The sequence below is a fragment of the Protopterus annectens genome, chromosome 3.part1 (assembly GCF_019279795.1).
Source record: "Protopterus annectens isolate FY-2018-M chromosome 3.part1, PAN1.0, whole genome shotgun sequence".
Classification (NCBI taxonomy): Eukaryota; Metazoa; Chordata; order Ceratodontiformes; family Protopteridae; genus Protopterus; species Protopterus annectens.
In genome coordinates this window covers 1,495,188,075-1,495,200,591 of record NC_056732.1, presented here as the reverse complement: position 1 = coordinate 1,495,200,591, position 12,517 = coordinate 1,495,188,075, and the positions used below count along the sequence as shown (strand labels likewise).

At 37.8% G+C, this 12,517-nt stretch overlaps 1 protein-coding gene across 1 annotated transcript in view; it reads right to left on the bottom strand.

The window, feature by feature from the left end:
* Positions 1-12,517, bottom strand: part of DLEC1 (DLEC1 cilia and flagella associated protein) — a 2,498,134-nt gene that overhangs the window by 1,221,610 nt on the left and 1,264,007 nt on the right. The window contains exon 23 of the mRNA XM_044067561.1: positions 2,161-2,291. Within this exon, the coding sequence (XP_043923496.1) occupies positions 2,161-2,291 (131 nt within the window). The remainder of the gene's footprint in view (positions 1-2,160; positions 2,292-12,517) is intronic.

Sequence of the window (12,517 nt, the reverse complement as noted above, 5' to 3'; positions counted from 1 at the left end):
ATATCTTGCTGTTTGTAACCAATGCTGCTGTTTTTATGTAGGCAAGACCTGTAGGTCACTGAGGGAACGTTTACTGGAGCATGTTGGTTATATTAGGAATAAAGATGCTATCAGTGCTTTGTTTAGACATGTTTCTGATTTTAATGGTCATTCTTTTAGTTTTTTAGTGTTACAATGTATTTTTAATAATAATAGAGGGGGGAGATATATGTAATAGGATAGAAAAGGCAGAGACAAGATGGACCACTGTTTTGCAGGCACACAGACCTCCAGGTCTGAATGGCTGTGTGTCTTTAAAACCTTTATTGAAAGAATGTAAATTGTTTCATTAACTGATTTATTGACTATGCTATATATTGTCTGTATTTTGCTGTGTTCTTTGTCTGATGAAGTGCTTGATACTGATCATGAAAGCACTTACCTTCTATTAAATGAGTTTTATTCAGCTTTGTGTGGTCCTTGGTATACGCATTTTTATTTGCTTTGACTGGATTCTGTTTTGTTAAACTGGACCTTTACTGCCCATGTGGTTAGCTTTTGTTTTTTGCAATTTTGTCCCTCCTCAGCATGTTCTTCATAACATACTGCTTAAGGAGTAAATGATGACCAATAATACAGAATGCTTTTAGGAGTAGGCCAGGTAAGTTTATATTCAGGAAGCATGCAGGTCAACGCAGATCCCATTTAAGGACCCCAAGAATTTTCAGTGCAGCAAACACCTACTTCAGTATATTGTTGTATTAACTTCACAGTCGCTATGTTAATAAATTTATTAAAATGTTCTAGTGCTCTCAGTATATTAAACCTTTCATGCATACAAGATCATTATTACTCTGCCCCTATTCTAAGGTTAAAAAACACACAAAGTGTCATCTCCTATAACAGCAAGTCTCACTACTACAATAACAAGCTGTCTTCTTTTATATTATATTTAAGTTCTATTTATTCTATTTAAAATATATTTATATTCAGTCTTATTGCTTTATTAATGGCTTTAATAACAGACTGTAATTGTGCTTACATAAACAACAAAGTTCTACAACCACTACATAGTGTGAATAAAACCCTATCCTAAAATTCAGAAAAATGCTCACCGCTCATGATGATTGCTCAATGTGTGGTGGTCAGTACAATGGTGAAAAAATGCAGTTCAGAGACAGGTATTGCCACAATGAGAAAGACCACATTTTTGGCTCATTCACATGTCTCTGAATTGCATACTAGAGCTGTCAGACATGACTGTGGTAGTGTTGTTCCTAGCTACCCATCCATTTTCTTAGCAAAGGCACCTCTACACTCACTCACACACAAATGCATACATACACATTCTGATATCCATATACACACATACAAACACACATACACACACAAGTCCACACACTCACACACACAAGCATTTCCAGATATTTCCATGCACACATCTACATCCACTCATCAACAAATAAGCCCCTCCCATCAATCACACTCATGGAAACAGTCATTCATTCACCTACAAGCATGCTCCAGCAGACACACACACACACACACACACACACACACACACACACACACACACACACACACAATTTCATGCAGCTGCATTCATGCTGCCCCCTACACAAACGTACAAGTATACACACAGACACACCCACACACAAACACACACACCCCTGCCCACACATCTTCACTCAACTTACCTGCTGCACGAGTACTCCCATAGCAGTGAATGGATTACCACTGTGTTTTTATGACGGTCACTTTTTTTCTGAATGACTTGGCTAAGCAAATCAGGAGCCGCGGACATTTCTAGGAAAGAGCACATGTCTAATTAGCATTAGTCACTCCTGCAGATTGTTGCATTAGCATGTAGCTCTGTCCAAGAGACCTCTGAGGCCCCCATGAGGGTAAAATCTCAGATATGGAGTGGTTCCTAAATCAGAAAAGATTGGAGTGGTGGGGAAAACTTCAGACCTAAGGCTTCCCCCTCACATTAAGCCTTTCTGAATCCCGACTTATGTTCACAAACTGCATTAATGTAATCTTTTGCCCTTGGCTTGGGTCATGGTTGAAAAGGGTCTATGGAGATTATCTATTCAGTTAATAAATAAATAATAAAATAAAATAAATAAAATAATCCACAAAAATACAATGGATTGAGGAAATTTTAAAGTTAACACTTACCTTTCTATATCTTGCTGATGAGGTAAAGAATAAGTAACTAAGAGGCCTTTTACTTCTGCTAGTATGCCTAAGATCAGAGGTTCCTGCATACCATCAACAGTACAAAAGATGGCAACATCAGTAAAGTCATTCTGAAAATAGACAAACAAAAATGTTTTATTAGGACTTATAACAATTTTGTTGTAATACCAATGTTGTTACTGGGAACTCTTTATAACTGAGTCAGATTCTCTTGTTAGTTATTGCATTGCTCAGAAATGTTGCATTACAAATGTAGATGTGATGATGTTAATGGCACTGTATAAGCTCTAACCAATCAGTAGACCTTTCCTCCTGCATGGATGACCAGCTCATTGATATACACATATAACACAGCAGCAAGCACTATTACAGTCTTATTATCAGAATGTTAGTAAAATGTAAACAAATACATTATCTGACATAGACGGATCTATATTACATAACCAAACGTTCATTTGAGCGAATACGACTACATTAACACATAAACAGCGACACACAAAAACATTGAAACACCTAAAAAACATCGAAAACTGCCACATCGAATTCTCATGGTTAGCTAACTCTCATAAATTATACCAGCTAAATTCACCGCATTCATTACACACACAATACCCATTAACAAAACTACCTACATAAATACAAAAACATATCTACCACACTTCACCTACTTAAAATACTACCAAAACGATACTTACATAACAACGCACTTCATCCATATCAGTCTTGTGGGGGGCTGCGCCCCCTACACCCCCCAACTATATATACCAACTCTGAGATCATACTACAGTAAGGAAAGGACAAACTTAATGCTACATGTATCACCAGGATCGCGGTATTGGCCAAACATGACTGTTCGATCTTTTGCAATATGAGATATACGTCTTTTGCTATTATGCAATTTCGTTCTGTATGTGTCACACATGTATTCGCCCTAATGAGCTTTCGTTTATATAATATAGACCTAACATAGGGTCTATATTACATAACAGAAAGCTCATAAGAGCAAATACGACTACATCGACACATAAATAGTGACACACAAAAACATCGAAACACCTAAACACCGAAAACTGCCACATCGAATTCTCATGGTTGGCCAACACTTATAAATTATACCAGCTAAATTCATCGAATTCATTACACACACAATACCCATTAACAAAACTACCTACATAAATAAAAATTATATCTACCACACTTTACCTACTTAAATATTACGAAAACGATACTTACATAAGAATGCACTTCGTCCATGTCAGTCTTGTGGGGGGGGGGCTACGCCACCCACACACCCCTAACTATATATACCAACTCCGAGATCGCACTGCAGTGACGAAAGGACAAACTTAATGCTACACACAAAGTCAAAGAGGCAGGAAAGCAGAAAACACAGGAGTATATGAAGCAAAAGAAAGAGAAAGGGCAGCACTGGATAGGAAGGGGGAGATATAAAGTCTCAAAACAGGAAGAAAATATTTAGAAGCTTAAAGCAACACTGCAGACATTCTCCTAGGGTGGTTAAAGCTTTAGCAGCTTGTCTTAGCAGATAGTTGAAAGAGGGATGTTTCAAGCATAATATTAGGTAGAAAGGGCTGAGGATGAGACTCAGGGAGAAATTCTGAAGGTCTTTTGGAATTTCTATCAATGCTTGTGTCACAGTGAATCAGCACCATAGTCTGTCTGCAACAGGGGCACTGAAGTTTTATGAGGATCATGTGTCCCCAGGCTACTGGCATAGACAGAAGTGTAGTTACTGGCAGAAATATCAGAAGAGGAAGTTAGTGAAGGATGGGACGTCAAAAAACTAAGTTACTAAGACTGGACAGAATACCTTTAGAGGTTTGGAGACTGGGGGAGGGTGATAGACTAGTGAGATTTTGGACACACTACTTTAATCAAGTGCTGGTCATTGGGTAGGTTCCTGCGTCTTCGAAGAAAAGACTGTTAGTGGTAACATCAAACAACAATCAGGACCCTAAGGTCTAAAATAATACTGAACCATGATGTATGAGCATACTGGCAAAAAGGCTTACACCAACATTACATTTAATCAGAAAGGGTCAGTGTGGGTTTATCCCTGAGTGAAGAACCTTTGATAACCTCATCAGAAAACTTTTAATAATTCAAGATGCCACTACTGAAGAAAAGGAGATCACTGCTGTTGCACTGGATACAGAGAAGGTTTTTGACAGGGAAGACTGGTTTTACAGCTGCCTTCATTGAATTACTAGGGGGGAGGATTTATCAGGGCGTACAGGCTCAAGTTAAAATTGGAGAACAGCTATCAGAAGCATTTCTCCTCACCAGCAGTACCAGGCAGGGGTGCCCTCTGCCCCCCACTTTGTTCTCTTTTTGCCTATAGCCTTTATCTTTATAGTTAAGGCAGCTGGTTTTGACAAGGAAGACTGATTTTACAGCTGCCTTCACTGAATTACTAGGGGGGGGGATTTATCAGGGGGTACAGGCTCAAGTTAAAATTGGAGAACAGCTAGTGTAACAGCAGTGATCTCCATCTCAAAAAACTCCAGCTTTACTCCATATCGCCTACTCAGAGGTGATCTCTGCCTAACATACAAAGCTATGTCAAACCCAGAGCTGTTGGACATGCTCCACTTAAAGAAATCTCAATCCCTCCGAGCTACACACTCTAGGGACCTAAACTTTGTCACCACAATAAACAGAACATGACGGAGGGATAGATTCCTGTCCCAGAGACTTCCCATACTCTGGAATAAACTACCTATCTATATCAAACAAAGCTCCTCATTAGCACTCTTCAAGAAAAATCTTGATGATTGGATGGGAAATAGGAAATTCACCATGGGGATCACCTCTGTGGCTCTGCTTGACAGTGGCACAGGAAAATAATTTTCTTGGGTGGCAAAAGCCAGGGTACCTTTTTGGCTGGGCTTGTATAGGCCCCAGGGCCGATAGCCTAGTACCTACCTATGAACCTATGAACCTATGAAGATGAGAGGGTACAAACAGGTAAATATGGAGCCAAAGAAGGCTCTGTACACAGATTATATACTCCTAACTGTCACAAATCTACAAGGTGACCTTGGTAAGCTCTTTGAGTTCTTCAGGGACTTTGGAAATATGTCAGGGTATTAGATCAATTAAGATAAAACTAAATTCTTATGAGTCAATGTCCCAGAAGGAGACTGTCCTGGGAATGCAGTGCAGTGAGCTTGGGTAATCAGTTCTATAAAATATTAAGATATCTGGTTGCAACAAAAACTTGAGCAATCTTTAAAGTTATCAATTCAAAAGTGTCTGGAATTTATCAAAGAGAACCTAATGAAATGGAAGAATTTGATCTTGGACCACACTCGAGCTGTATAAATAATGCACTGGCACATGGTGCCCCAAAAGTTCTACCTCGGACAAGCCTTCTGGCCTCCTTTGATAAGGGTACTATGACAAAGATAAGACAATGTATGGGGAGTATTTTATGGTAAGGGGAGAGGCTGGAGGTAAAGTGGGATACATTAATATCGTTGAAGTACCAGTAATAGAAAGATGCCTGGGTATGATATACCTGAGTATTGTGGCTATGTGTTATGCTAGGAAATTCCCTTCTAAATGTCAACAGATGCTTAGTAATAGAAAGATGCCTGGGTATGATATACCTGAGTATTGTGGCTATGTGTTATGCTAGGAAATTCCCTTCTAAATGTCAACAGATGCTTCAAACTAAAGTCCCCTGGCTGGGTTGTAATGACTGTCTCAAAGTGTTATACATGACACAGGAAAGAACAACTTAGTGTTGAGCTCCATCTACGAGGGAGTAAGTCAGATATTTTGGCATAAAAGGTTGACAACCAGGAGGTGAGGGCAGCTCCCCATGGGGTCAATATAGAGAACAGTAGTAGCATGGGCTTGGCAGCAAACAGGAACTTATGATGTTAGGAAACAAAGTGCTAGGGTGGGAGAAAGTGCAGGAACAGTCTGAATTAACTTAGGGTCTTTATGTATCTTATTCAACTCCGCAGAGAGACTTAGCACAATTGCAATGGATCTGGCTATCTATAGATGGTAGGCCATAACTGGTGAACTGGGTGGGGAATAAAGAAAGAGTGATAGATTTGAATCAGGATTAGTAGTCAAGTTGTACAATTTCATGCAGGAGGATGACAGGGAGGCAGCAGAAGGTATCGGGGTTGAGAGGGAAAGGCTGTTAAACCAAGAATTAACTCTTGAAGACTGAAATACAGTTTGTCTCCCTCAAGGGAATGGTAGAAGAATGAGGAAGTTTCATATTTTTACCATTAAGTGATTGCACAAGCATTTTTATAATCCAACCAGGCTTTCTAATGTGTACCCAGGAGTTAGTGGCAATTGCTAGAGATGTGACAGCAAACAACGGGTAGATTGGATGCATGTTTTTTGGTCTTGTAGGGTCTTAGAAAGATATAAAAAAGAACTTGTACTTATGATTAGGGGTGCCTCAGGTCTCAACATTCATCTAACTAGGACTATTCTTTTGGGGGGGGGGTAGATGGAAGACTATAAATGCGAGTGAATGGTATGAATGAATTACCGTTGGCAGGGCTAGCCACCCAGCGGTGTAAACCTTGGCTCGAGATAATTGTCACTGTTGAAAGTGACACCCCAACCCCATGTACAAAATGGGAAAAAGGGGCTCAGGATGGATGGATGGAAGACTATAAATATCCAGAAACATTAAAGAAATAATGTGGATATTAATATTAATGGAGAAGAAAGTTATAACTAGAAAATGGAAAAAGAGAGCCTCACCAACAATTGATGATGTGAGATACCAAGTTCAACAGGTAAGGGAACAGGAGCAGGCAGAGGTGAATAAAATAAGCAAAAGAAAGTTTTGGAATGTCAGTGAAGACCTTTATTACGTTATGAAAAGGATATTGAGGTAGACTGACAATTTGGTGTTGGGTAGGTAAAGCAAAAGATGCGTTGTATTATATTAGTAGTAGAAGTGACTTTGTAAATACTGTTGTTGTTGTTGTGTCTTTCGGCTTTTCCCGGTTAGGGGTCGCCACAGTGGAACTCCGGTCCGCTAATGACTGGCAGCAGATTTTTACGTGCCGAGTTGCCAGCTCTGATGCACAAGCTTCAACGAAGGTACGCCCATTCACGCATATCTCCACACAGAAGACTCTCTAGCTGAGAATCGAACGGGACAACATCTTACTGTGAGGCGACAACGCTACCTACTGTAAGTAGTGTAAATACTGTTCAGATTTTTCACTGTTTAATTTTTTTCTTGTTAATCTTTATTTGTTTCTGTGTTATCTATTGTAGCTCTATCATATCAAGAGATTATAGTTAACACTTACTTTATAGTGGACTGCACAGTAGGGCATGCTGGTGCATCACATATACCTATCGCAGATTGTGGGGGCATTGCTATAATTTACTCTCTACATGTATCCTTTGGGCAAAGTAATGTGGATTGTTGGCATAGTTTTCAAGGGTGATGGGAGGTACTTACTGAAGAAAGGTGGTTAAGACATATACAAAGCCTATGAATTTTTAGATCATTGCCCTGAATAAATTTTGCATATTGTTATTAGATGCTGGTGCAGTTATGGAACTATTGTTCAGGAGATGCTAACAGAGAAAAAATATTATTTATGATAAATCTCTATTAAATGTTGGAGTACAAGTGTGCCTTGCAAGTGGACTGCACAGAATAAATAGGGGTATAAGTAGGAGTTTCTATTTTTACTTTTGCTTTTTTTGACTCTAAAAATTAAAATTACTATAGGTTTTGTACCAGAACAATTTTTCTGAGGCTATTAAACTTTCTGGCATTGCTGATAGACTGTGATCTGCAGTAACTGACTAGAAAATGTAAAACACAGAACAAAAAATGAGGCAAAATATTTTATCTACTACTAGACAGTGTATGTTTTGAACAAAACTTAGTATGAAATTCTATTTGACTAAGCATTTAATGAGAGACAGCAAAATATATGCCACAAATGAAGTTGCTGCATTGTCAATAAACTACTGCAGATGTCATATGGTAGTCATGGACAGAAGGCTATTCATCTGATATTCTCACACATCACATGTGTGTAGGATATACAGGAAGGCATAGGCAGGCCTTATAATTGTGGCCTGTCTTATCACAGGGATATAGTTAATGATCTCTCTCTCTATATATATATATCTCTAGATATATATATATATGGGTCTCCTTCAAAACACCGAAAGACCAGAACATCGAAAGTGTTTTGAAGGAGACCAAAACAACGAAAATGCAGAACACAGAAAAGCGCGAAATTCAAAATCTCGGTGTTATGGGATTTTGATTTAGCACTTTTGGTGTTCCGCTGTGGGTGATTATGCATGTGTAAGTGTATTTGTGAGGGGTAGTGCTGTGTGTAAGTGTGTGTTATGACTGTGGTGTGTGTGTGTGTGTGTGTGTGTGTGTGTGTGTGCGTAAGGGACTGTAGTGTGTGGAGTGAGTTTTCCTTGTGTGTCTGTGCGATTTCGGAATTAGAATATTAAAGTAGGGGGGTGTGGGGGGTGCAGGGGGCTTGCCCCCCTGTCTATTTGTAGTGTAGGGTGGTGTGGTTGGTAGTTTGGGGCAGTTGTGTATGTATTTGTGTATGTTTTTTGTGTGTGTTATACTTACGTGGTTTTCGGTGTTGTGGGGTTTCGTTGATTTGGTCTCGGTGTTTTGGTCTTCGGTGTTGTGAGGTTTCGTTGTACTGAAGTAGACCCATATATATATATATATATATATATATATATATACACACACACACACACACACACACACACACACACACACACACACACACACACACAGACATGCTCATTATGCACACTGGTAATGGTTTTAAGTCGAGGGTTTCAGGAAACCCGCATTTAACAATACATATTTAGCCTACACAAGTTGTCACCCATTAGCCCAAAAGAAAAGCCAGGTTAAAGAACAATGGGTACATATGGCTAAAATGCCTTTGCACCCTGAGGACCTTAGTATAGAGTTAGATACAGTAGCTAATATGTTTATATCAAGAGGATATCCTAAATCTCTAGTCATTAAAATATGTACAATCTAGGTGGGGGACTTTATATAAACCCCTTTTAGGGACTGGGTTTACATCTGATACTTTGCAGGTACAATCTAATGAATTTGAAAGAGCCTTGGCGTTACAATACAGTCTGCAATGTGTAGAAATAAAGAATATTGTAAGGAAAAACAAATGTATTTAAGGCCAATCCAGCTATTTTTAAGTTGTTAGGATCTGTTCCTTTATTTATAAAACAGGATTGAATTTTAAGAAAGCATTTGAAAATGGGGGTAAGTGTTTCAGTCACAGTTAATTAGGTGCAAAATCTGGTACCAGCAAGTATGTTATGTGTAGTCAATGCCCCTTTATTTTGGATGAAAAAGAGCTTTTATTAGGAAATGACATTTATTCCAAAGTCCATTTTTGCAGGGGCAATTTTTCCTTTAAAATTGTAGTATATTTGGCCAAATGTGATGGATGTCCTGCAAATTACATAGGCAAGATGGAACACAACCTTCGTAAATGTATTTCTGAATATATACTATGACATTAGTAAAGGTAATGAGAACAATGCATTATATAGACATTCTAAAATCTGCCGCTCTTTCTCTAAATTGCAGTTTGGTATTCTGGTACAAATTAAGGTGAATCCTAGGGTAGGTGACTTTAAAACATTTTGGAGAACAACGATTTGAGGTGGAAACTTAGGTTGCAAGCAATATCTCCTCTAGGTCTTAATGAAAATACCTCCATTAAACCAATTTTGCAAATGAGAGCTGCCCAGTTTTAACTAGTTTACATCTCGGTTGTATTTATCATTTTAAGTAGTTTGGAATACCTAAGTATTTCTTTTAATTATTTATCATTTTTTAACCATTTATTGGTTTCTCAACAATTTTATTAGAAGACAGGCACTTTTAGGATGAGTGTTTTTTAATTTATTTTCACTGCATTTATCCAATTAAGTGCAGTGACATTGTTGGAGTATATTTATTTGCATGTATTTTATGGTTCTTTATTTTGAAGAAGTCCTCTTGTAGCAGGACAAAAGTGCTCAATATTATGGTTCTTGTTTTGTTTTATTTTGTATATTAAACAGTATTTAAGTTTAATCTTTGGTGGTGTACGAATGCCTGCATTAATTTTTATTTATTTTTTAGTAGTTTCTTTTAACACTGCACTACTTGTTTGTGGTTTAGATATATTATCTCTATCTGTCTGTCTACCTATCTATATTATAAGGGTGTCATAACTGCTGGTTATGGATTTTTCTGTATATTCATAGCTTAGTTAAGGTTTGCTTTCATTTAATTTCATGCTTGTGTTTTGGGGTTTTTTTGTAAGTGGTATACTCAACATACTCAGTTATTTCGCATAGGATTTTCTTATTTAAATATGTGTTCTTAATGTATTTTAACCCACTAAAGAAGCAAGAAACAAGAACAAAAATGGTTGTTGTCTGCTGCTAATATAATTTGGTTGACTCTGCTTGTTTACTATTTGCTGTATGTTTTGGGGGTGGTCTCTCTATCTCTCTCTGTATGTATGCATACATATATCTAATCTCAAATATGTATATATAAAATGGGGGACCCCCAAAAATTGTGCTCTGTCTTTTCTCAGCTGCTCTTTCCTATCTGCTTCCCGTTTGTGTTTCCCTGTTTTTGCTATACTGCCCCATTTTCTATTTTCCTATATTCCGCTTTTTTCACTTTAATGAGACAAGTAAGTCCAGTTTTCTGGGCAGCAGATAACAAATATTTATCCTCTACTACAAGTAATTGGTTATTTGTGAACCATGAAATACATGTCAGTAATACCCAATGAAAATCTCATAAGATTAGGGTTAGCTGGCATGTGGCTAGGCTACTGTAAATAACATTCTTACTATTCTAAGTACATATGGGCTCTCCTCAACTGTAGTCTGCCCATGGCTGTGTGGCACTGTTCTGCTTCTTTCTTCTGAGGCAAGCTGTCCACTCCAATGTGCATGCATTGTGCACACATTTGGTTAAGTATGCTTCTTGCTGCAGTGTTTTCTGTTACTTGGCATGGCTGTTGTGTTGCTGTGCAGTTCATATGTACAAATCCCTGAGTCCCTGCAATTAAATATTCCTGTATTCCAAAGCTGCCAGATGACAGTCTTCCTTAGCTTTTGCTACAGCTCTTTCTCATTAGATATTTTACTGTTAGTTTTTTCCCACTTGTCCAGTAAACAGTATGGACTGCAAGTTACATGCCAGAATCCCTATTCATGCACAACTCCTAAATTTCTGAATTATATACTACAGATTATTCCCAGATATAACAACATCAGGTATCCCTCTCTTGAGACTATAGACTTTAACATACTAACTATACTTTCATTTTTTGTGTTTATCAGTTTCATTATTTCAGGGAACTTTTAATAATAATCCACACATATGAGATGTGTGGCTACATTGAACTGGAACACACTTCTTCCCTGTCATATCATATCCAGAGATGATTTGGAACTGGGTATGTCAACATCTCTTCTTCTGGATTGTTTTTATGGTGAATATTACATCATACCCCTCAATCTCATTGCTCAAGAAATCTGGACAAAGCCTAAAATAATTGGGGAACAAAGGCTGAAAAATAGAGAAAGATGTTAAATATTGCTCTTGTAAACTCAGAAAGTTGCTAGGATAACAGGATTTGTGTTAGCAGACATTTTTCTGAAAGATATGAAATATGAAACTCAAATGTATGTTATTATTCAGTTGCTTCAATTCTCAGTGATTCGCCATAAAACCAAAATTTTAAGAGGAACAAACCAAAGATATTAGGCAAAAATCTGAACAGTTGAGAGGTGTGCATTACATGACTCTGTACTATGTGTTATTTGACTTGATATTTATAGGTAAACCATAAAGTTTCCTTCTTTTTTCTTTGTGCTTTAGTATTTCCAGATGTGACTCATGTATTGTCAAGCAATTGTTTTTTTAAGCTTTGAACATTGAGCCCTGAGCATAATTTCTTTCTTCTTTGAAGATTTCTACTCAGACCACCACTTCATTGTAACATATTTCACTGCTGTCATTTCAGTACTCTTCTACAATTACCAAGAGCACAAATACTTTTGGAGGAAATTAGCAAAAGGTATTCAGAGTAAATAATTTGGGAAGGAAAGTTAATAAAATGGGATGAGGGAAAAATTTAGACTGCAGAATAGCTACTACCGTCCCTATCAGGAATGGACTGATAACCAAGTCTAGGTTAAAAGAAAGGGATAGGAGAGAAGGTACTTGCCTTCCTGGTCTGATTGCAATGAATCGTGGAGCAGAACTTCTTTAACTGAT